The sequence below is a fragment of the Cydia pomonella genome, chromosome 20 (assembly GCF_033807575.1).
Source record: "Cydia pomonella isolate Wapato2018A chromosome 20, ilCydPomo1, whole genome shotgun sequence".
In the NCBI taxonomy this organism is placed as follows: Eukaryota; Metazoa; Arthropoda; class Insecta; order Lepidoptera; family Tortricidae; genus Cydia; species Cydia pomonella.
Genome location: NC_084722.1, coordinates 17,264,315 through 17,291,258, shown reverse-complemented (window position 1 = coordinate 17,291,258; position 26,944 = coordinate 17,264,315). Strand labels below are relative to the sequence as shown.

The 26,944-nt window shown below is 37.4% G+C and overlaps 1 protein-coding gene and 1 long non-coding RNA gene across 2 annotated transcripts; both read right to left on the bottom strand.

Annotated features, from left to right (window-relative positions):
* Positions 1-16,579: 16,579 nt before the first annotated feature.
* LOC133528793 (uncharacterized) lies at positions 16,580-18,636 on the bottom strand. Its single transcript, XR_009801056.1, has 3 exons — positions 18,510-18,636; positions 17,592-17,751; positions 16,580-16,823 (listed from the first exon to the last, which is right to left on the bottom strand). It is a non-coding gene; the product is annotated as an uncharacterized LOC133528793 (long non-coding RNA).
* An 86-nt stretch (positions 18,637-18,722) lies between these two features.
* On the bottom strand, positions 18,723-26,027 carry LOC133529338 (sulfotransferase 1A2-like). The gene is made up of 3 exons (XM_061867034.1): positions 25,876-26,027; positions 25,205-25,304; positions 18,723-19,035 (listed from the first exon to the last, which is right to left on the bottom strand). The coding sequence occupies exons 1-3, from the start codon at positions 25,922-25,924 to the stop codon at positions 18,723-18,725; spliced, it is 462 nt and encodes a 153-aa protein (XP_061723018.1). The 5' UTR covers positions 25,925-26,027.
* Between the last annotated feature and the right edge of the window lie 917 nt (positions 26,028-26,944).

The window sequence follows — 26,944 nt, the reverse complement described above, 5'->3', positions numbered from 1 at the left end:
TGATAAGCTGTCAACGTAGCCTATGGATGCCTGCAACTTTTTTTATACCATGTCGGTGGCAAACACGAATACTGCCCGCCTGATGATAAGCTGTCACCGTAGCCTATGGATGCCTGCAACTTCTAAGTTGTTACATGCGCGTTGTCGATCACTGGTATTGGTGAACATTTTTATACCACGTTGGTGGCAAACAAGAATACGACCCATCTGATGCTAAGCAATCACTGTAGCCTATGGATCATGCGCGTTGTTGATCATTAAAGTATGCGAAATGTTGTGAAATTGCATACGGCGCGACCTGCCTGATTGTAAGTGTAGTCAGTGTAGCCTTTGGACGCCTGCAACTTCAAAGTTGTCACATGCGCGTTGCCTCGCCCCAGTTTGCGTGTTTGAGGACTACTAACGTATTCTAATCTAGAAGAACTTGTGTTATACAACTATTTCTACAAGTCATGGAATTGAATAAATATAACATCACCCAATTTCTCGATCCTGCATTATATATGTACTGAGACGTCGGTGGCAAACAACCATACAGTCCGCTCAAGTAAGCACCCTAGCCTATGGATGCTTGCAAGTACTATTGTATGTACTGGTGAATGTTTATTTTCGGTTGGTTTTGGTCAGATAAACGCCAGTCCATACAATAAGTATGACCATTGGGCGAGGTTTTCGACAGAGGGGTAAGCTCTTAAAGGCGACTCCGGTTTAAATGCTCTAAGGATTGTAGGCATTTAACGGAAAATTTGAGGAAATATTCAACCTTAAACGCTTTGAAATAAGCTTCATTAATAATTCACGAGAGCTGATATTTGCTTGTAATTTCATACAAAATATTAAGGACAGTAGACCTTATTAACCTTAAATACGGCTTACCATATTACCATACCGTATTAAACCTTAAGCACTTTGAAATAATACAATACTTAATTCACGAAGACTGATATTTGCTTGTAACTTCATACAAAATATTAAGGACGGTAGATCTTATTAACCGTAAAACTCTATCTGTCAAAATCAAATATATTCTAGATTAACATAAAGAATAATGACAAACAACGATCAACTCTAAGTACTAGAAATAAAGTAGAATTTTACTCAAATCGGCCGGCTGTAATGCGACATGCATAATTGAGGCGATGGAATAAAAGTTTCACTTTAAGGGGCTCCCTAGTGCCAATGACCTTCGATCTGAATCCCCTTAGTTACCTTACCATAGCTAGTAGCCAGCTTACCATATTTACTTCAAGTTTATTGTCTTCGAGATATTTGGCATCAAAGTTGAACAATTTTAGGCCAAAAAACTGGTTTTCTGGACATAACTTTTGTGTTAGTTAACTAGTTAGTTTAAAATTAAATTCTCTGACGAGTTTTTAGAGACGACAGACGAACCCAAATGTGTAGATTTCGTGTATGTAAAACCCTTCACAGCAATCGAGTAACGAAAAAAGTGTTTTTATAGACAATATTTAAAAAAATCATAAATAAATAAGTGTTCATGTTTCTTTTAAAATCGGCAGACCAGAATGGAGATAAAATATTGAAGACCCGATAGCCGTTCGTCATAAAATTCTATCTATTGTGCAAATGTAGGAGTAACGACTCAAAACTTGTCAAAAATCTGGACTGGGGACTGTGACAAGAACAAACAATAGCAACGCCTTCTCTGCTACTCCTACTGAAAGATAAATAGGACTATCCCGTTCGGTCATTTCCCCCACCGCTCATGCCATGGTTCAGAGAAATGTTATCATAAATGAGACCACATTACCGGCAACCTGCCACTAGCGCATACGCATTCTAAAATTAATTAAAAATCAGAAAATAACAATGGAGTACGTAATTGAGCTCGTTGTGAGGCTGTGGTTCAGTAACAAGGGGTTGGGGTATAATTATAAATGCGGAGATAGCGACGGAACAAATATTGCTTTCATCTCATCAATCGAGGCGCTAGCACCTGACGTGGACATCTACAAGTGGGAGGCAGCCCGGAGCGATCTGAAGAAGCTGATCAAAGAGATTTTGGAGGAGAGGTCCGTCCTCCAGTTACACTCGGGATACCATGCGGAGGGGCTACTGCTGGAGGTGCTAAGGAAACACAACATTAGATCATTGCTCTCCGTGCCTGTCAAACAGAAAACTTTAATCTGGAAAGACGCGGGGTTGTGGTTCGTGGAGGTGATTAACCCGAAAATCATAAAAAAAATATATGTGTTTGCGGACTAAGAATAATTGTATTTGTATGCATTCCGAAAATAAAAAAGTTTAAAAGTGAATGACTAATTATTTATTTATTTACCAATCATTTAGGTATTTTATAACGTCCCCATGCAAAGGTTTTAATACCATCGTCTAAAATTAACCCTTTACCGCATACGAAGCTATGTATGGCGGATATGATATTCAACTATATTGACAACTGTTAAAGTTCAAATTTCAACAAATATCTTTATAACATGTGGTAAGGGGTTAATCTCTTTTTCATTCTTTTAATTTGTACATATTGTGCTTCATCATCATCATCTCAGCCAAAAGACGTCTACTACTGGACAAAGGCCAAATTATACATGTTATCATAAAGAGGTTTACGTAAGACTAAACAGCAAGAGCATTTATTAAAATTTAATCGTTGTCGTACAGGAGCGGCATTAATACCTTTCGTTTTTTACACATTTTAATTTTGTTTATTTATGTCGTCTGAGGCTAATATACACGCATACATTTTTTGGTCTTAACGCAACCAATTCTCGCACTATTCTCCATTTGTTTTCATCCTTCATCATGCCTAAAACTTTTTATTGACTTGTGGTAAATTATATACATTGTTATGAGAGGTCACATTAGAGTAAATTGTCTATTTATAAGGGGATTCTACGTGTTTGCTTCGGCTCCACGCACGCATACCAAATTTCAGGTCCTGAGATTATGTAAATGACAGAGATAATAATTAAGTAAGTAAATATTCTTTATTGCACCACAAACAAAACAAATTTAAAAACATATTAGGTAGCAACAGGCGGTCTTATCGCTGTAAGCGATCTCTTCCAGACAACCTTAGGGTATCAGGATATAAAGAACAGTAAGTTTTTATAACAGGTAGTGCACGAATATATTAGAGGAATAGGAAAATTACACAAACATTAAGCAGACAGTACATACAGTACATTTACAATTTAAATAAACAAATAAATATAACAATACATACCAATATTAAAATAAATGAATATTAGTTACATATCTAAATATACATACATACATACATACCTAATATAACACAGTGACACATTAAGAGAGACAAGTAATGATTTTTCAGTAGGGTTTTAAAGCTAATTAATCCCTTGCTTTTAGATTAAATTGTCTTAAAGGACCTCTGCGCTGTTGGCTTCGGCCCCAAGCATGCCTCCCAAAGGTCCCGAGATATGGAAAGGACAAACAAACAAAATAACTAACTAACTAATAACTGGAACTGGAAGAGATCCCCGAAAGGGATAAGTTCGCCTTTGTACACATGATGTGTTTTTTTTCTGTTTTATGTTTCTTTTTGTACAATAAAGTGTTTTACTACTACTACTACAATAATAATAACTCTAGACCCTAGCTAATTACGAGCGTGAGCTCTAATATGCCCTCGTAAAGCCGAAACTCTGTCGCAGGTGGGGTAGTAAAGTTGACGAGAATCATTGTAGGTATAATTATAGGAGGGTTTCGGTAGGGATTTACCTATCTGACGTTTCGCATCAAGGTCAATGAGACTCGTGCCTTCAAAGTTCTTTACACTTGTTTCAAAACGAGAACGTCATTCTGACCGCAGAGATGCATAAGTACTCCTCCCATTTGTCAGGTGGTATAGCGTAGGTGGCGCGTAAGCACGTCCTTATTACGTAGGTGCTGCCCACATTGCTTCCGATTACCAGTTGATAGCTGGGAATAGAAAACGGCTTTCCAGTCCAGTCTGCAATCCGCCATACGCTAAACATGCCTACACCACCTTAGCTGACCCTTCATTAAGAGCGCCTCCATGTCAGGCATCTTGCATCGACTAAGAACTTCAGTGTTGGGCACGCGATCTTACCATCTTAAACGCAGAATGGAACGTGGCTTGCAAGCGAATGTCGCCTTTGTACAAATACCAAGAATCGAAAGAACCATGGCTCTGTACATCGACAACTTCGTTTCAACAGGTTTTGGAAACCTGTTCTAACCTATTTTGGTTTGCCTGTTCTGTTGTGACCTGTTTTGGAATTGGTCTGTTTTAATAGTTAACAGAATGGGGTATGTTCTATAAGGGCCATGAACACAACGGCTCAGATGGACTGGGACAACTACTATGAAACCAAGGCCAGGTACATACTGCGGTACTGGAGATCATGGAGGAACGTCTGCAGCAGCATCGAAAAACAAGCCCACAGCACAACTGGGCAGCCCGATGGTACATACACATCTTCCCCTACAGAGACCCAACGCGTTCTCTCGCTAGTAACCCACTTTCCAGGACGCGTAAGTCTCAACAATGAAGATCAGCAGGACGAGGAATACAGTACAACTGACAAATGGCGTACAGAATCTCGTCACCACTGAAAAACTCAGGCGTGGGCCCATTGACAGCTTTCATCCTTACAAGACGGCTGGTCCGGATGGGATCTTCCCTGCTCTCCTACAGTGGGGTCAAGGGCTCATTTAGGAAACCCTGACTGCATTAAAAACATTTATGCCCACTAGATTCTACTCAAATCATGGTGAGAGAGCACATATTTCATTACAAGACCTTTCAACATTACTTGTTCTTTATTTCTTAAAGTGCCTCGGTCCTTGATATTATTACTATAGAAGAGAAACTCCTAACAGAAGTGTCTTCTTACAAGTGTCTTGGGAGCCAAATCAGAAAGGATAACAGACTAGCCTCCGAGATCCCAACTAGGATTGCTGCGTCCACTTTCAGTCGGTTAACACATCGTATCCGGGGATCGCATAATCTAAAGCTGCAGACGAAGTTGTCGATGTACAGAGCCATGGTTCTTTCGATTCTTGGTATTTGTACAAAGGCGACATTCGCTTGCAAGCCACGTTCCATTCTGCGTTTAAGATGGTAAGATCGCGTGCCCAACACTGAAGTTCTTAGTCGATGCAAGATGCCTGACATGGAGGCGCTCTTAATGAAGGGTCAGCTAAGGTGGTGTAGGCATGTTTAGCGTATGGCGGATTGCAGACTGGACTGGAAAGCCGTTTTCTATTCCCAGCTATCAACTGGTAATCGGAAGCAATGTGGGCAGCACCTACGTAATAAGGACGTGCTTACGCGCCACCTACGCTATACCACCTGACAAATGGGAGGAGTACTTATGCATCTCTGCGGTCAGAATGACGTTCTCGTTTTGAAACAAGTGTAAAGAACTTTGAAGGCACGAGTCTCATTGACCTTGATGCGAAACGTCAGATAGGTAAATCCCTACCGAAACCCTCCTATAATTATACCTACAATGATTCTCGTCAACTTTACTACCCCACCTGCGACAGAGTTTCGGCTTTACGAGGGCATATTAGAGCTCACGCTCGTAATTAGCTAGGGTCTAGAGTTATTATTATTGTAGTAGTAGTAGTAAAACACTTTATTGTACAAAAAGAAACATAAAACAGAAAAAAAACACATCATGTGTACAAAGGCGAACTTATCCCTTTCGGGGATCTCTTCCAGTTCCAGTTATTAGTTAGTTAGTTATTTTGTTTGTTTGTCCTTTCCATATCTCGGGACCTTTGGGAGGCATGCTTGGGGCCGAAGCCAACAGCGCAGAGGTCCTTTAAGACAATTTAATCTAAAAGCAAGGGATTAATTAGCTTTAAAACCCTACTGAAAAATCATTACTTGTCTCTCTTAATGTGTCACTGTGTTATATTAGGTATGTATGTATGTATGTATATTTAGATATGTAACTAATATTCATTTATTTTAATATTGGTATGTATTGTTATATTTATTTGTTTATTTAAATTGTAAATGTACTGTATGTACTGTCTGCTTAATGTTTGTGTAATTTTCCTATTCCTCTAATATATTCGTGCACTACCTGTTATAAAAACTTACTGTTCTTTATATCCTGATACCCTAAGGTTGTCTGGAAGAGATCGCTTACAGCGATAAGACCGCCTGTTGCTACCTAATATGTTTTTAAATTTGTTTTGTTTGTGGTGCAATAAAGAATATTTACTTACTTAATTATTATCTCTGTCATTTACATAATCTCAGGACCTGAAATTTGGTATGCGTGCGTGGAGCCGAAGCAAACACGTAGAATCCCCTTATAAATAGACAATTTACTCTAATGTGACCTCTCATAACAATGTATATAATTTACCACAAGTCAATAAAAAGTTTTAGGCATGATGAAGGATGAAAACAAATGGAGAATAGTGCGAGAATTGGTTGCGTTAAGACCAAAAAATGTATGCGTGTATATTAGCCTCAGACGACATAAATAAACAAAATTAAAATGTGTAAAAAACGAAAGGTATTAATGCCGCTCCTGTACGACAACGATTAAATTTTAATAAATGCTCTTGCTGTTTAGTCTTACGTAAACCTCTTTATGATAACATGTATAATTTGGCCTTTGTCCAGTAGTAGACGTCTTTTGGCTGAGATGATGATGATGAAGCACAATATGTACAAATTAAAAGAATGAAAAAGAGATTAACCCCTTACCACATGTTATAAAGATATTTGTTGAAATTTGAACTTTAACAGTTGTCAATATAGTTGAATATCATATCCGCCATACATAGCTTCGTATGCGGTAAAGGGTTAATTTTAGACGATGGTATTAAAACCTTTGCATGGGGACGTTATAAAATACCTAAATGATTGGTAAATAAATAAATAATTAGTCATTCACTTTTAAACTTTTTTATTTTCGGAATGCATACAAATACAATTATTCTTAGTCCGCAAACACATATATTTTTTTTATGATTTTCGGGTTAATCACCTCCACGAACCACAACCCCGCGTCTTTCCAGATTAAAGTTTTCTGTTTGACAGGCACGGAGAGCAATGATCTAATGTTGTGTTTCCTTAGCACCTCCAGCAGTAGCCCCTCCGCATGGTATCCCGAGTGTAACTGGAGGACGGACCTCTCCTCCAAAATCTCTTTGATCAGCTTCTTCAGATCGCTCCGGGCTGCCTCCCACTTGTAGATGTCCACGTCAGGTGCTAGCGCCTCGATTGATGAGATGAAAGCAATATTTGTTCCGTCGCTATCTCCGCATTTATAATTATACCCCAACCCCTTGTTACTGAACCACAGCCTCACAACGAGCTCAATTACGTACTCCATTGTTATTTTCTGATTTTTAATTAATTTTAGAATGCGTATGCGCTAGTGGCAGGTTGCCGGTAATGTGGTCTCATTTATGATAACATTTCTCTGAACCATGGCATGAGCGGTGGGGGAAATGACCGAACGGGATAGTCCTATTTATCTTTCAGTAGGAGTAGCAGAGAAGGCGTTGCTATTGTTTGTTCTTGTCACAGTCCCCAGTCCAGATTTTTGACAAGTTTTGAGTCGTTACTCCTACATTTGCACAATAGATAGAATTTTATGACGAACGGCTATCGGGTCTTCAATATTTTATCTCCATTCTGGTCTGCCGATTTTAAAAGAAACATGAACACTTATTTATTTATGATTTTTTTAAATATTGTCTATAAAAACACTTTTTTCGTTACTCGATTGCTGTGAAGGGTTTTACATACACGAAATCTACACATTTGGGTTCGTCTGTCGTCTCTAAAAACTCGTCAGAGAATTTAATTTTAAACTAACTAGTTAACTAACACAAAAGTTATGTCCAGAAAACCAGTTTTTTGGCCTAAAATTGTTCAACTTTGATGCCAAATATCTCGAAGACAATAAACTTGAAGTAAATATGGTAAGCTGGCTACTAGCTATGGTAAGGTAACTAAGGGGATTCAGATCGAAGGTCATTGGCACTAGGGAGCCCCTTAAAGTGAAACTTTTATTCCATCGCCTCAATTATGCATGTCGCATTACAGCCGGCCGATTTGAGTAAAATTCTACTTTATTTCTAGTACTTAGAGTTGATCGTTGTTTGTCATTATTCTTTATGTTAATCTAGAATATATTTGATTTTGACAGATAGAGTTTTACGGTTAATAAGATCTACCGTCCTTAATATTTTGTATGAAGTTACAAGCAAATATCAGTCTTCGTGAATTAAGTATTGTATTATTTCAAAGTGCTTAAGGTTTAATACGGTATGGTAATATGGTAAGCCGTATTTAAGGTTAATAAGGTCTACTGTCCTTAATATTTTGTATGAAATTACAAGCAAATATCAGCTCTCGTGAATTATTAATGAAGCTTATTTCAAAGCGTTTAAGGTTGAATATTTCCTCAAATTTTCCGTTAAATGCCTACAATCCTTAGAGCATTTAAACCGGAGTCGCCTTTAAGAGCTTACCCCTCTGTCGAAAACCTCGCCCAATGGTCATACTTATTGTATGGACTGGCGTTTATCTGACCAAAACCAACCGAAAATAAACATTCACCAGTACATACAATAGTACTTGCAAGCATCCATAGGCTAGGGTGCTTACTTGAGCGGACTGTATGGTTGTTTGCCACCGACGTCTCAGTACATATATAATGCAGGATCGAGAAATTGGGTGATGTTATATTTATTCAATTCCATGACTTGTAGAAATAGTTGTATAACACAAGTTCTTCTAGATTAGAATACGTTAGTAGTCCTCAAACACGCAAACTGGGGCGAGGCAACGCGCATGTGACAACTTTGAAGTTGCAGGCGTCCAAAGGCTACACTGACTACACTTACAATCAGGCAGGTCGCGCCGTATGCAATTTCACAACATTTCGCATACTTTAATGATCAACAACGCGCATGATCCATAGGCTACAGTGATTGCTTAGCATCAGATGGGTCGTATTCTTGTTTGCCACCAACGTGGTATAAAAATGTTCACCAATACCAGTGATCGACAACGCGCATGTAACAACTTAGAAGTTGCAGGCATCCATAGGCTACGGTGACAGCTTATCATCAGGCGGGCAGTATTCGTGTTTGCCACCGACATGGTATAAAAAAAGTTGCAGGCATCCATAGGCTACGTTGACAGCTTATCACCAGGCGGGCAGTATTCGTGTTTGCCACTGACGTGGTATAGAAAAAAAGTTGCAGGCATCCATAGGCTACGGTGACAGTTTATCATCAGGCGGACAGTATTCGTGTTTGCCACCGACATGGTATAAAAAAAAAAGTTGCAGGCATCCATAGGCTACGGTGACAGCTTATCACCAGGCGGGCAGTATTCGTGTTTGCCACTGACGTGGTATAAAAAAAAAGTTGCAGGCGTCCATATGCTACGATGACAGTTTATCATCAGGCGGACAGTATTCGTGTTTGCCACCGACGTGGTATAAATAAGTTCACCAGTACCAGGAATCGGAATTAGGTCAGCTAAAAAATACCTATTACATAATATAGAGTGGTTACAACCGGATATAAAAATGTATTTTTCTTGAATACCTGGATATTCGATATTTATTTATTATTCACATACAGATATACTCGACTTTGCTAGTTAACGACATACTTAGGTTTAGAAACTCCCTTTTCTAAAAAGTGTGATGTAAATGTTACCAGATGTAACTAGAAATAGTTACAACTTTTAGATTAACATGAAACATCCCGTAATGTAAGTAAAAACATGTATGTTTAACATTACGACTAGTACCTGGATAAATATCGAATACCCAGGTATTCAAGAAAAATATATTTTTCTATCCGGTTGTAACCACTCTATATTATGTGCTCTTGCAAATATGCCCGTATGCATATTTTAAAACAAACTTATTGGGCAGTTGGAAAAGTACAAAGTCCATATATTTGCTGACCGCAAGCTCCAAAACCAACCGCACCGGGAGCGAGCCGAGGCCATCGACCTCGACCTTGACGCGTACACGTGCTCTGTGGCGTCAGATACATACAAAGTAGCGCCAATATATAAATATATAAATATATATATGCATATTTTAAATCTAACTTATTCTCTCTCTTATCTCGATCGACCTCGACGCCCACGTAGGAATTTGCAGGTGGCCGTCGGCGCCACGGTGGCGGCTGATGCAACACGTCGGGAGATAAATACCTAAATTGAGCCAAAAACGAGAAATTAGGACCAGTTTCACCGTGACGGGGTGGCCTAGGGGTTCATGACGTTAACTGGCTAAAGACGCCCCGGTTAGCTAAAGACGCTGGTTCGAATCCGACCTTCGCCACTGGAGGCCACCTCGTCACTTTTTGTTTGTCGTACACGTACAAAGTGGTGCCATCTATTTTAGCGAAGTTTTCCCTCGGGAGATAAATACCTTAAACATAGAAAGTAGCGCCAACTGGCGAGGATATATGCACAACTACCAAGGGGCAGCGGCGGGGAGGGGGCGGGGGAGGGCGGGGAGGCGGCGGGAAGGGGGCTAGTGGCGCCATCTAACGGATCTTTGCCGAACTTTTTAAATTCATCGATAACTAACTTACTTACACGTACAAAGTAACGCCATCTGACGGGGATCAATGAACAACTACCAAGTAGCGCCATCTAACGGATCTTTGCCGAACTTTTTAAATTCATCGGTAACTAACTTACTTACACGTACAAAGTAACGCCATCTGACGGGATCAATGAACAACTACCAGCGCCATCTAACGGATCTTTGCCGAACTACCAAGTGGCGCCCTCTGGCGGATCTTTGCCGAACTACCAAGTGGCGCCATCTAACGGATCTTTGCCGAACTACCAAGTGGCGCCATCTAACGGATCTTTGCCGAACTACCAAGTGGCGCCATCTAACGGATCTTTGCCGAACTACCAAGTGGCGCCCTCTGGCGGAATAGTTTTGAGATGGAACATACATATTTACACTACTAGTCTGAATTCGAATGGTACCTGTATAGTTACAACTTTATGGAAATCGTATGGAAATCCTCATGAGCCCAGATCCGTAAGGTAACAACTACCAATGGAAAGTGTTACAGATACGTCCTTACAGCTTTAGGCTCGGGAATGTAAATATGACGACAAAAGCCCTATTATTATGCCTGCGTTATTAATGTTGGATTACTATTAAAATAAGTACCGAGAATTAAGGGTTGCCACAAAAACATTGAATGAAATGGTATACATAAGATCGTACAATAATATTATATTAAGTAGCAAAACATGTTTAGTCATAAATGGAATGAAAAATATTCATGGTCGTAAGTAGTAAAAACATGGCCACCTTTTCAACCGGAAGCGAAGCTTTGGTAGATTCGGACTACGTTAAATCTGCATGGGATTAACAATGACAAAGTGTGGCTATGTCATCATTAACCAGCCTAATATCAACCGTGCAACCGACAGGGCACGAAGACGCGCCGCACATGTATAATGACAGTTTCTCACTTAGATCTAATCAGATCGGCACAGAGTTAGCTTTTACGAAGAGTCCGCAGATTGGAGTACACTAAAATAGCTCGGCACCAGACCCGCACCGGAGAGGCGTGCGACTTTTAATCCGGAGGTCGCGGGTTCAAACTCCGGCTTGTAAGTACCTTGTGACTTGTAAGTTTTGCGGACTTTTTTTGCAAAATTATTTATATATTAAAATAACAATTAAAAATTTACACAAACAAGCCCCACCCCACCGTCCCCGGTGTGAAGGTGCCCATGATGCTCGCAGCATTTCCACCATGGACAGCCTTTGCACCATGAACGACTCGGAGTGGGAGACCTCTCCCTTCTGCCTGAAACAACGGTCTAGCTGGCGTGTAAAAATTAAGAAATATCATTTGATATTTACTAGTCATATTTCGCTGAAGAATCATGAGGTGACAGGATGAATTTCAATAAGGCCTAGTCTAGTTTCCCCTCTGGGTCAAAAGATAAGTCGCTTTCGTAATAACTAGTTCCTACGCACAATTCTTGGGATTCATTGTAGAGCGGACCTAAGATTCTCTTGAGACGTGAAGAAAAAAAGTGGCTGTGACATAAACGGACAGACAGGCATGAAGAATCTATAAGGGTTCCTTTTTTTTGCCATTTGGCTACGGAACCCTAAAAACCGGGACGCAGGAAAATGATAATCCTTTTCAACTGTAATCTTCCGTAGCCTATTTGATTGTAAACAATAATTTAATTTAATAATTCTGATTCTGACTCAGATTATTTTAACTTCAAGTCGAAATAAATCACTTACACGTGTCGGCCAGCCAGCGGCAGCGCGTGTAATCCTTGACCTTACTTAACTGAGTGAAGAAATGAAATTCATAATATCGGCAATGATGCGGCTAGGCGGCGAACGCTACTCATTTTAACACGCTTTTATTTGGTCGACCTGTAATGGAATGGAATCTAAGGTAACTAATTTAACCATCTTCCAAGGATCGTAGCGTCATGAAAATTGGCAGCTAGTTCTGATGACAATACAATAATATGGTACTGCTGAACTGATCTGATGATGGAGCCGGAAGATATTAACTGGAACTTCGTGATGGAACATCGTATCTTAGTTGTGTTTGGATTTGTTAGAAAGGTCTTGTAATGAACTTTGACCACGATTAGGTTTCAAGGTCTGATGATGAAGCGAAAAGATAGGCACTGGCATTTCATGATGGAATATCGTATCATAAGCGTGTGTTTCTAGTGTTTTTGAAACTATTCATTTATTGTTATCATGGAAACTGACAGATCAGTAATGTAGCTACCTAAGTTAACATCCGAACGTCACTTTTAGGTAAAACTGTTTGATGTGAAGTGAAACATGTCGTTTATACTTAGTGATGTTTTGTAAAATACATATGTATTTTACTTTCCTAGTATTAGAAATGAAAAGTAGAGTGTTTAACTCCGGTGAGAGGCATCCAATTCTGACTTGAACTGTTGGTGCTCTCTCTTCGTTCGAACGCCAAAATACCTCGTCAAAACTAAGTGACTTTCATCCCTTGGTTAACAATCTACTATAGTATCATATCATAATAGTTGTGTACAAAAATAGGCAATTCAATATCATATTTTCTTCTTCTTTGTCGCTGTACTCTTTGCAGAGCGTCGTGGTCAACTGCAGACCTCAGGCGCAGATGTTGCTTGCCGTACAATTTCTCGCCATTTTCCGCGATTGGGGGTCATTCTGGCAAATGTGTTCAGAGGTCCCTTCATGGCAGATTTGATTTGGTCAGTCCATTGCATAAGTGGCCTTTTACGCGGTATTTTTCCGTTTGCTCTACCCTGCACAACTAGACGCTCTATGGAGTCGTTGTTTCGCCTCGAGACGTGACCGAAAAAACTGATTATGCGGGTCATTACGAAAGTCAAAAATTAAAACAGATATAAAAAGTAATTTTGATATTTCAAACGTCATCCAATCTATTTGAATAATAAGATTTTGCAGTGTGTGACAACCCTAAGGGCTAGATAGTCAATAAATCAGCGCCGGGAACGGAGCGAAGGGTATGGTAATGCAATGTTATTGATATTGGAATTAATTGTTGTTCCCGAACAGGCATAATCAACGGGAATCAACATAACTTCAGACGTCCGGATGATTGAGTTACATCCTAATTGATTCTGAAATTATACATTATCATATTAAAGACTAGCCAAAATACACTTTTGACGACCGGTCTGGCCTTGTGGGTAGTGACCCTGCCTATGAAGCCGATGGTCCCGGGTTCAAATCCTGGTAAGGGCATTTATTCGTGTGATGAGCATGGATATTTGTTCCTGAGTCATGGGTGTTTTCTATGTATGTAAGTATTTCTAAATATTTATATATTATATATATCGTTGTCTAAGTACCCTCAACACAAGCCTTATTGAGCTTACTGTGGGACTTAGTCAATTTGTGTAATAATGTCCTATAATATTTATTTATTTATTTATTACTAGCGACTCGGGACGGCTTTACACGGGTTAACAAATTATACACCCAAACTTTCCACAAGAATCAGGCTTTTGATAGATGAAAACCGCATGGTAATACGTACAGTAGTTTTCATTTATCGTCAACATATAGACTGGCCGATGAATCATATAAAATAATTTTTCAAATGCATAGAAAATAAGTCAGGTAACTTATTGGTAAAGTATTAACGCGCCACGCCTGATCACGCGTATGTCATGTAACTTAACTCACGGCCCCATTTGAAGAATTAGATACGATAACGATATAGGTAAGTTCTGGTTTAGATAAGTTCTCTTTTAGATATCGTTTATATGCCGTATAATTGACAGAAGCAGCTCGATTTGGACTACCAATGTCACTTTGACGTTAGAAATATCGTAGATAGGTCTTATTGGGACAGTGGAATCAAAATAAACGTCAATTTTGACATGTCGTTTAGTTATCGATCTTTTAAAGATCTTTCCAAGATCTTAAACGTGTCTTAATCATTCTTCGAATCGATCCATTACATACTGCCGTGTGAACAATATAGTACAGAAGAGGTTGGACATGCGGAACTACTTTAGCTCGAATAAAATGAAAACTATACAATTATTATGTAAAAAAAAAATTGTGACTATATTTTTTACCATCTACATTATTTCAAAAATACGATGAACCGTCAACCATAACAGGATTTGAATGATTAAAACTTAAAAACGTAATTATCTCGAAACTCATCTTTTAATGTTACATGAGTTGCGCATAACACGGAAAGAGAGACCTAAGCCCTCCTACGTGTACACGTTCAACGCAGCTGGCCAACTTTATTGTCACGCGTGCAATAGAGTATTTAAGAGCAAGTTCGGCCTGGCCAGTCACATTAGGGCTCATGCTAGACAACGTCCATAATGTGTTTATTTGGGGTTGCCGTCATCGATAACGATGAGGAGGACTATATATATGACAGCGTGAAATATCATGAAATTTCTTCAGTTTTTGCTAAAAAAACTCAAAATGCATCTCTTTCACTTTGTTTCGGCCACAAAGGGTCGGAAGATAGCAATTTGTCGGACAGCGCTTTTGCCGGAGGCCAGTTACTTCTTAACAACGGGAACTGCATCGAAGCCAGCTTTATGAAGTAAATGTGCTCATGACGTGCTCTATTTCAAGATGTTTTACATGGTAGATTCAACGAAACTTAAAATGAACGTCGTTTTTCGAATGTTTTGATGCTCACATATAAATGCGTCGATTATTAGGGATAGGATGAATGTAGCATGTACTAGGGCTTTTTCTTCCCTTCTTGGAGGGATGAAAGTGGCACTTTTCTGTTCTACTACTATTTTTCACTTTTTTCCAAACAAGTTTTTTAGCTTTATTAATATTTTGAGATATAATCATTTCCTCGTAGGTTATATGAAAAGCAGTATGTGTTACATGGTAGAATAATTATTTCTCTGTTGAGTGTTAACACTTACTTCCTCACTATAACTTTTAAAACTACACGCTCGAGATTCAATTATAGAATCTTTCGCTTCGTTCAGGATTCAATATGCGCCCACGCCGTAAATATGTAATTTTGCTCCCTAGTGATACAATCTACTATTTTCCATTGTAGGATACTCGACCTTCAATTTCAATTCCAAGGAATAGAGAAGACAAATGTGCTGTCAACTATTGGAATAAAGGTATCGTTCGAATTTAGACTGCGCCAGCATTACGCTGCAGTAATGCGGTGCGACTTTTGAATGGGAGTTTAAATCGGATGTTTCTTACAATTTAGATCCAGAGTATAAACTGTAGGTACTCATACAAGATGCTATTTAATTATTGTCGTAAAAAGTTTTTAAATAAAATCGCCAGTAAAACCGTTAACACATTCATCGCTGAGCTATGGTCGTAGCCGATAACATGGATTTCCCGGTATGTAGCGGAAATGCTTCGTAGAGGCAAAACGACGTGTGATTAATATGTGACTGAATGGGTTAATGCCATCAGCGACAAGGAGCCCAATTAAGATTAAACAACATGTTACCGTCTTGTTCTTTTTTGAAATAAGTTTGCAGATCATCGGTGCATGCGAAGTGAAGTCAAAGTCGTGCGTGAGATGCGCGCCAATCACCATACGTGCCACCAGGTCGTGTCAAAACTAATTCTAAAACACAAGTTGTTAAATCGGTATCAAGTTTTAGCGAAGACGTAATTTAGCAAGTTGGCACCATGTTCAAAGGTTCATACGTACTTTGAACAATAAAACAAACTTCATGCATCGCGACGGTCGCAAAAATGAGGAAGCTACATTAAATTGCTATTTTTATTGCAAAGGCGCTTCATGATACTGACTAATCATACTATTCATGTATGTATCTCAAATATTATGAAAATTGTTTCATATTGTGCCTAATCATGTTAACTATAGACCCTATAGTATTGATAGGGTATAATTGGAATAAAATGAAATTTGTATTTACTACGGAATTTGGAATATAACTAAGTGTAAAAGGTATATTTTCGTGTTAACAATATTAAGAAGTTCTTAAGGAAATCAAAAATTGTCTATTTCATTCTCAATATTGAAACACGATTTTTTAAATATTTTCTAATATAAGATAAACACCTTTTTTAAGGTAAAATTTGTATTTTTTTTTTAATATTCATGTATGCACATGTAAACTCCGATAAACGCAGAACTTATTACGATGCGGTAGTGTAAATGACAGTGAATAGCTATTTTACTATTCAAATTAAATACGATATGTATATGTTCTGGAAAAGTAAGGTCAGTATCTTCAAGGTGTACCTGTATCCATTGTTCGGCCTGTTCTCGAAGAGCGTCATCAAAATGCTCCTTCCATCCACCTGCCTTACCTAAAATTTTCAAAATCGAATAAGATACAAGAGAATCCGCAAGAGACACAAGGTCCGTGACATCGCTTAGAGTTTTTGGGCTTATGTTGCAGAGCCCCGCGGCTCAATGATCGTAGTTGAACTGATGTAGCTAGAGCAGAGAGTTTTAATAGCCTCTTAAGTCCCAAAATTACATTTAATCGAAATCAAACATAAATAAAAAAATGACAAATTCATATCGCAACGCAGGCTTCGTCAGGAGGGTACAACCATAGTCCCAGAATCATTTGATATTGCAACCTTTTATTCCATTATAGTTCAAAGTCCGATTTGATTTTGTCCTTTCAAAAGGTCCATCTAGATAATAAGAGGTTAATGATATCAAGAATTGGATCAGCAAGAGAGTACACTGACGTTCGAGACCCTAAGTATTGTGGGATAGGGGCAACGCTATGGAGATTTTTGGGAGATATATTCAAGCACTGAACGTTTCCGTGTGAACGAAAAAGTGGTGTATCATTACCTGCCAGTTATTTCTGACATCAGTTTTGCGAAGCTAACTTGATAGAACTATGTCAATCCAAACTGATGTCCTAACAAAACTAGTAGAAGAAGACTGTTTAAAGTCTACCCCAGCAATCAAATATAATGTCTTGTGCTTGAAAAAGTGAAACAGTTTTCATCTTATATTAAGTAGTAACAGTAGATTTATATGAAAAAGCAACAAAATTATAAGAAATATTTACTTGCTATTCCATTTTCATTATAGACTTGGAAACTTTCGCTTACCTTGTCCTACATAGACTTTGGCACCAGCTCCTTTCGGCTGAACAGACGGGTTGTTCCTCATGTTTTCTATGTCCATGTACTCACAAAGTTTGCGTACTTCTTGTTCAGAATATTCTTTGCCAAGAAATTTAGCAACACGTCGAATAGCAGAAGGCATGTCCTGCAAACAATTTGGCGCAGGTATAAAATAATATCTTCTTTAAAATGTTAGTGACGCTGCATACGACGAAGTAGAAGATCTCGGGTTTGGATTCTGGTAAGGGCATCTATTTGTGTGTTTATCACAAATATTTGTTTTTTGAGTTATGGATGTTTAGGTGCAATGTGCCTTATTGAGCTTGCTGTGTGATTAGGTCGGTTTGTGTGAATAGGCACCAATCATCAATTTGCGGAAACCTATCTGTATCAAAAATAAATTATTAAATTTAAAATTATTACTATATATTAATAAGAAATATTAATAAAAAACGGAAAAGGACATTGGAAATCTGACACCCACCTATCCAAAGTGGCTGTGACCTGGAAGTTACCCGGCAAACGGAAACATGGTCGTCCTAATTTTACTTGGTGCCATTCTGTGGAGCAAGAGCTGGGTGTATTAGGGAAGTGGTGGGAGGAGGTCCAAACTGCCCAGGACCGGAGCGAATGGAAGAATATGATTCGAGCCCTACACACCAGCGGAGGGTAGCAGGATAAAAAGAAAGAAGAAGACGGTTGTGTAAAGATATCGCCTTACAAGTGGACTCGGGTTATAAAAGATAACGCACGCGAGAACGGTCCGGGTCTGGACACCTGTCATAGAAAAAGAAGTGTCAAACACATGGGCCCGGACCTGGACCGTTATAGCGTGAGTCATCCTTAATCCCTACGCTAGCACAATGAGGATTAAACTGTTTTATGTTGATAATATAATGGTACCTTGACAGTATCTTCATAAAACAAAAACAGTATGTTGGGATGATTCCGTTTGGCCCACGCTTCTTTTAGAAGAGGTAAACATGGCGTAAATACAACTGAAATTAAAACTACAAATCATAAATTACATACATAAAATAGAAAAGTGTAAGTAATCAACACTATTTGAAAAGTAGTGTTAGCATTATAATGAAAAATATATCTCTGTCTATAATTTTAAATAAAACAAATTACATTACAAGGCAGTAATAATGAAATACCAAAAACCTTACTGAGATCATCAACAAAGAGTTCCCAAAACTGTTTAAACTCTTCAAATCGTCCATAATTCTTTAGACTCTTGTAGAAGTTGAAGTAGGAAACGGCGACATCACGGGGATCTCTTGCCACGAAGACCACCTTGGTGGTGTCGAGGAGTGTTGGGGGGAGGAGACTGAGGGCCAGGTGGGTGCTGATGAGGCGTGGGGAGGGACGGGTGACCAGGAGCTGGTAGCCAATGGGAGCGCAAGCGCCGTGGAGAGAGAATATCCTGAGGGTGAAGCGTTGGTAAAGGTTACATTCGGATTGCGACTGTACTGTTGCAACATTGCAGTAATGGAAAACAGACAATACGAGTGTTACTGTCAATTCCCTTGATGAAACTCATTTTGTCAGGGTAATTGAGGGATATATCGCCCGTATCTGTCGCATATATATATATTTTTAATTCAAGCAATTAATTTTTGTAACTTTGTTTTCCTTGATTTTATAAACAAAGTCAAAGTCAATATATTCTTTATTCAAATAGGCCTAGTAACAAGCACTTTTAAATCGTCAAATTTTACAAATATCATCTTAATCTAAATATCAGAGCAATTTATTGATGCAGTTAGTATTGTTCTCAAAAAAACATTGAATTATTATAGATATGGCAAACTTAATAATAAGAACTTCACAAAAGGATCGATGTTTTTATAAACAAATATATTCTAAGGTAACCGTTACAGTTAGAAAAAAATGTTTTATGAGTACGTCTACATTTTTTTGCTGCAAGTTGCAGAATATTTTGGAAATTTCCGAAAATTTCTGTAGACATTCATGAGAAATTCTCATGCCAATTTCTACTTAGAAAATTCCCGTTCAGATTAGGAATTAAAAATACCTACTCAATGTTCTTAACTGTTGACGACTGTCGACCTGAATTTAATTTTAATATACTTGTAAATGAAGCCTTCTCCTTCATTAATTGTATATTTTATCTGTGACACTTGTGTTTGAACTGACGTATAGTTTGACGTGTCAAATGTCAAGGGAGTCGTTGAATAAATAACGTTACATGAAGAATAAACTAAAATATAAAGATATACGTGGAATATTAGCCTTAAATGTTGTTTCTCTTTTCAGGTAAGAGTTATAGTTAAGTTTTTGTCCAATGAAACATGCATTTCATGCATACATTGTACCTTTGTTCTTAATAAAAACCTCCACTCTTTTCAGAGCAACACAAATTGGTTTTTATTTCACCGTGTCTCAACGGACACAATAAGATATTATAAAACAACATTTCTACGGCTATTGAACAACCATGGAAAAACTTAAGTTTGAATTTGTTGTGAAAGCGGGTGAAGATCCGAAAACAAATGTATGCTGCATGACGTCGATTACGAATGCCGACAAGAATATTTTTTTGATTCCTGAGAAGTTGCAACCAGTAAGATTGCACGAGATGATTATTAAAACTCCAGCATACGAAAAGGTAAAACTCACGTTACAAAGAAGACATGATAAGAGACAAGTATGGATATCGATGACACCAGAACAGCTCGAGGTTTATATGGATGAAGACGGAAATATGCAGTTTCAAGGATATTTGTTAGAAGAGATTACAGTTGGACCTCAACTACAAGCGTCAGCTGCGGGTATTTCAGAAGAGGCCCTGGCAAAGATTTTGGAAAATTTTGCTGATAAAAAGAGGGATATATTCAAGCATCAGAACGTAAAGAAGCAGACCGAGAGAATGGTTTTAGATAAATTTACCAATAAAACGACTAATGCAAGTCAATGGTTAACTACTTTTGAGACTGAGTGCCGTCGTGTAGGAATAGAAGAGGATATACCGAAGATTGAGGCGCTGAGGTTGTTTTTGGAAGATTCCTGTTTGGACTGGTACAGGTCAATGATAATTAAATTTACAGTGGACTCAGAGTGGTTGCAATGGAAGAAAATGTTTTGTGAAACTTATGCGGACAAAGGTTGGTCGCCGGTCAGGTATGCAATGTTTTTTAGATATAGACAGGGATCTTTACTTGAATATGCCATAAAAAAAGAAAGGCTTTTGCTAGAGATAAATAAAAGGATGGATAAGTCTACGTTGATAGATCTTATTGCTATTGGTTTACCAATATTTGTGGCTGATAGGTTAGACAGAGAAGATCTAAAGGAAACCGAGGATTTATTTAATAGTCTCAGAGGTTTAGAGCACTTGGTGAGCAAGAAGATTTGGGAAAAAAAGACTGTGGGTTTAGAAAATAAGACTAAAGAGAAGAATGGAAAGGACTATCATCCATGCAGAATTTGTGAAAAAGAAAATAAAGGAAACCGGTATCATCCCGAATCCTTATGTTGGTTTAAAAATAAGAATAATGACGGACCAAAACGGGAGCAAATAAGAAGCGTTAATCATTCAGAGTTAGAGGTAGAATTAAATGAAATAGATCCAAAAAACTAGTGTTTCCGCCATTAATTAAGACTAAGCTATTGTTGAATAATACTTTACAACTTCTAGGAGTTTACGATTCAGGGTCTAATGTATCTTTGATTAATTCGAAGTTGTTACGTATTAAAAATAACACTATTAGCAATAAGGGTGTAACTGCTAACTTGAAAACAATTAATGGCGCAAAAAAACCTATAGGAATGGTGACTTTAAGGATAAAGATTTTGGATATGGAACATGATGTTAATGTGTTTGTAATAGATGAGGAAAATTTTGACTATGATTTCTTGATTGGGTTAGATTGCATAGGGAAATTTCACCTCACTCAACATGACACTTTGGAAATTACACAAAATACACTGATGTTAGGAAAAGAAAATAATGAGAAAACAAGAAATTCCGGAAATGCTATAATGTATCCCTGTGTATCGAGTCCCGAGATAGGAACAAAAACAAATATGAGCTTAGAACATAAAAATGTATGTTTAGTAAAAGAAACTCAAAATGAAACAAAAAATAGATATGAAATAAACTTTAATGAACACATAGAGGTTGAAAACTTTGTTGTTGCAGTGAATCATCTGACTTTGCTGCAGCAATCTGAAATAGATGAACTGATTAGCAAATATACAGCACTTTTCGCAAAAGATAAGTTTGATATAGGTACAGTGAAAGAATATGAGGCACACATTGACTTACAAATAGATAAATATTGTAGTAAAAGGCCTTATAGGTGCACAATTGAGGATAAGAAGGAAATAGAACAACAGGTATCACAGCTATTACAAAAAAAATTAATTGAGGAGTCCTATAGTCCTTTTGCCGCTCCAGTAACATTAGCTTACAAGAAAGAAGATGGGAGAAAAACAAGGTTGTGTATAGATTTTCGAGACCTAAACAAAATTGTAGTTCCTCAATCACAACCGTTTCCACTAATTGAGGACTTAATGATTAAAACAGGGAAGTGTAAATTTTTCTCAACACTCGACATAAACTCAGCATTTTGGTCAATCCCTATGAAGGTTGAGGATAGGAAAAAAACTGCTTTTATTACGCAAGAAGGGCACTATCAATGGACCTGTCTCCCTTTCGGTTTAAAGACCTCACCTGCCATTTTTCAGAGAATACTGAGCAGTATTATAAGGAAACATGAGTTGTCGGATTTCGCGGTAAATTACATTGACGATATTTTAATATTTTCAGAAACATTTGCAGACCATATAAAACACTTATCTTTGCTGTTGGAGGCAATATCCAAGGAAGGGTTTAGATTGAAATTCTCAAAATGTAACTTCGCACAAAATTCGGTAAAATATTTAGGCCATGAGATACAAAATAATACTATATCTCCGCTGAAAGATAATTTAATTGCCATTAAAGATTTCCCAACACCAAAAACACAAAAAAATGTTCGTCAGTTTTTGGGTAAGATAAACTTTTACGGGAAATACATTCCAAATATATCGATTATATTAGATCCTTTACATAATTTATTAAGAAAAGGACAGAAATTCATATGGTCAGGAAAATGCCAACAATCCTTTGAGACCATAAAAAAACTACTGTGTTCAAAACCAATTTTAGCAATCTTTGATCCGGATCGGCCAATACACATTTACACGGATGCATCAATCCAAGGCATAGGCGCGATCTTGAAACAACCGCAGGATAATGCAGAAGAGAAACCATGCGCATATTTTTCAAGAAAATTAAATGACACTCAGAAAAAGAAAAAAGCTATATACCTTGAATGTTTAGCGATAAAGGAAGCAGTAAAATACTGGCAACATTGGCTTATGGGGAAAAAGTTCACAGTTTTCTCTGACCATAAACCTCTTGAAAGGATGAATATTAAAGCTAGGCCGGATGAAGAATTAGGAGACCTGACATATTACCTGTCACAATTTAATTTTGAAGTAGTTTATTCTCCGGGAAAATACAACTTAGAGGCAGATTGTTTGAGCAGGAACCCGGTATTAGAGCCAGGCGAAAATCAACATGAAATTTTAAAAATCGTTAATTTTATCAAACTAGAGGACATAATAAATGACCAAGATAATAATGAAGATATAAGACAAAATAGAAACAAACTGAAGCTAAAAGATCATGTATACTATAAAAATATTAAAAAAAAAGATAAGATTATTCTAACTGAGGATTTTTGTAAGAAGATTATTGAAAACACACATAATTATTACTGTCACATAGGCATAAAACAAATGGAAAGCAAGATCAAACCTTTTTATGTAGCAAAAAATTTATCTAAGCATATCAGAGAGTTTTGTGACAACTGTAAAATTTGCATAAAAAATAAATCTAGAGGCAAATATAAATTTGGATTAATGTCACATTTAGGTCCTGCTACATACCCATTTGAAATAGTGTCTATAGATACTATTGGTGGATTTGGTGGCTCACGTTCCACAAAAACATATTTGCATTTACTTGTAGATCATTTTACAAGACATGCCTTTATCTTGACATCAAAAACACAGAATGCTAGTGATTTTATAAAGTTTGTTCAAAAAGTTCCTCAGGGCAGTAAAATTGGTATGATTCTGTCTGATCAGTACCCGGGTATAAACTCAAGAGAATTTAAACTCTTTTTAGAACATGTAGGTATACCCATTATATTTACTGCAGTAAATGCTCCATTTTCTAACGGATTAAACGAGAGATTAAACCAAACTCTGGTCAATAAAATCAGGTGTAAAATTAATGAAAGAAAGGATAAGTTGGCATGGACAACCATTGCTCACGAATGTACCCAACGGTATAATGAAACCGAACATACAGTGACAGGATTTTCTCCAAAATATTTGCTGGAAGGACAAAGTGTAGATATTCTTCCGGTAGAATTGAAGCAAGGAGGAACGTGGAAGAATTTAGTAGAAGATAGAAAAATTGCGTTAGAAAATACGATAAAATCACATACTTACAATAAACAACAATATGATAAGAACAGGAAAATGTGTGAGCTCAAAGTAGGAGACTTGGTATACGTTGAAAACGGAAATCGCTTAAATAGAAAGAAACTGGATGAAGTAAAAATTGGTCCGTATAAAATCATAGAAAAAATATCAAACTCGATTTATAAGGTAAACACGGGACACAGGAAATTGGAGTCAAACTTTTTCCACATAACTAAACTTGTTCCAATATCAAAATAATTTTAAGTACCTAGATAGTATAGAATATGTATAAATATGATATGATATTTCTGAGTGGGAGGGGGAGATGTAAATGAAGCCTTCTCCTTCATTAATTGTATATTTTATCTGTGACACTTGTGTTTGAACTGACGTATAGTTTGACGTGTCAAATGTCAAGGGAGTCGTTGAATAAATAACGTTACATGAAGAATAAACTAAAATATAAAGATATACGTGGAATATTAGCCTTAAATGTTGTTTCTCTTTTCAGGTAAGAGTTATAGTTAAGTTTTTGTCCAATGAAACATGCATTTCATGCATACATTGTACCTTTGTTCTTAATAAAAACCTCCACTCTTTTCAGAGCAACACAAATTGGTTTTTATTTCACCGTGTCTCAACGGACACAATAAGATATTATATACTTACAACAAAAAAATTGATCGGATCTGTCAATGCCAAAAGTGACATTTTTGTTTGAAAAAACGTCACTTTTAACACTAACAAATCCAATCCATATCGTATCTAGATCTAATTTTTGTACATTAAAATTAGAATCAGGTCGTGTTTCGTCTAACTTTTACGTCACTTATTGGCGTCGAAATTTTTCAATTTAATTTAGCTGTTAGAAGGTTTGACAATAAAGCGTGAAAAAATACCGAGAACATTTCATGGGAACTTTGCAATTTTTGAAAATCCTCTTTGGCACATCGCTCTCAGTCTTCAGGGGCCCACTGCTTATCAGTTCGCCGGCCTGTCAGTTGTTCGGAACTGTCATCTTTGTTTTCTAACTGACAGCCCGATACCGTCCGACGGACTGATAATCAGTCCCTTTAGTTGTTTTTACTCACTCGAGGAAAGTATTGCGTTCCGACAACGATATATCCGAAGCTCTTTTATAATCCATATTGTTTTGTAACAGCCATAGCATTTCAGCAGTCATGTGTGTACCTGTTTATATAAAAATATAACTATAAACTTAGCGCGAAAAAAATATATGAATAAGACAAAATATAGCAAGAAAGTCAGTGGAAAGTTATCAAAATTTTACACCAGTATTTTAAAAAGTCTAAAATTATATACTCGTAAATATTTGCGGCATTGTGCATGTATGGGATTTTCATCTCTAGAACCCAATTTTAGTGGTATTTTTAATTTGCGACTGAAATAAGCGGCCGCACTTCTGTACCAACGTAGTGATAAATTCAACCAAATGTGCGATGAATCCAAGGCATCTTAAGAGCCTCAGGAACACGCCGCCAAAAAGCCGCACCCATACAATTGAAGTTAGGTACGCTTTCATTTTAAAAAACTTATATACTTACGGCAGCGGCTTGGTTTGTGTGACTCTCAATTCTATTTTGTAGTTAAGGTGATCTGTAACTTGGTAAGGACCCACTATCATCTTCTCGAACCAACATAGCTCTGACTGCATCAGCATGAGGCTTATAGCACACTGGTAGCAGATAACCGGGCTCATATCTAGCTAGCTCGTGGAAGTCCTTGAAAGATAAGGCTGTACCTGAGCGTGGAAAGGTAAGGAGCCACACATCATCAGCGCGGACCGACATGGCTCTGACTGCATCGGCATGAGGCTTGTATCGCGCTGGTAGTAGATAACCAGGTTCTCCATATCTAGCAAGCTTGTCGAAATCCCCTGGAAAGATAAAGACATCACTCTTCACTTTGAATTTAAGTTCTTTATAGTACGAGCACCGTGCCCTAACATGGTCATTAACGGAAAAACAAAAGTTCCGACTTAAGGGCTACCAGCTAGCAATGCTAGCATACAGGTACTTGCCGTCCGCAGAACCGATCGGGTTATGAACACCGAAGTTCGCTCCAAAATTGGTATCGTAGATGTGTCTTTGTTGCTTGTTTTTTAAAGTCGGCCATGGCTTTTCATAACCAACTATAAAATTAAATTGTTAATTCCTCTATGAAATAATTTCAAACTAGCTCACAGCACTTTTTATTTGACTGTGCAGGTTTATGCTTACCAAAGTTTGTACTCAGTTATATAACAGATATAATTTCAGATAACACAACTCGTATAATTATTTAATTTATTATTACCTACGTTAACCCGCAAAGAGTAATGTATTTGTTTATCTGGGGCATTACGCAAAAGGAGCGGTTTTGTAGAATTAATTCAGTCAAGTACGGACATTAATTGTGCACAAGAGTTCCGTGTAATATTAATTTGTATCATATATGCAAGTACACGTATAAAAAGCGTATAGGCCAGGGTCTGTTTTAGGTATCTTTATTTTTTCTAGATAGGTTTAGTTTTAGTAGTTTTATTTTATAAGTAGTCATAATTAAATTGTATTCAAAATGTATCCTTTTTTCATCATAAATAAATTACACTTATATTTAAAAGCGTATGGTACATTGACAAAGTTCAAACTTCGATATTGTGTGCAATAACAGAGTAGAGCAAAAGTAGTATGATTGATCTACACTTTTCTTTAATATTCATATCAATATGATTACGAGTTTAATCATGAGCTCAGCAATCAGATTGAATTTGATATGATTAAATGTTAAGATGTTACGAAAAATTGTTACCTATTTAACCTAACGACTTA

Bases quoted from the DNA above. Each gene is read 5' to 3' on its own strand.
- LOC133529338 (XM_061867034.1), bottom strand. From the start codon at position 25,924: ATGTCGGTCCGCGCTGATGATGTGTGGCTCCTTACCTTTCCACGCTCA. The intron at 25,305-25,875 runs GTACAGCCTTAT...TTATATAAACAG, and splicing joins CCTTACCTTTCCACGCTCAG to GTACACACATGACTGCTGAA. The intron at 19,036-25,204 runs GTGAGTAAAAAC...CTTCACCCTCAG, and splicing joins GAACGCAATACTTTCCTCGA to GATATTCTCTCTCCACGGCG.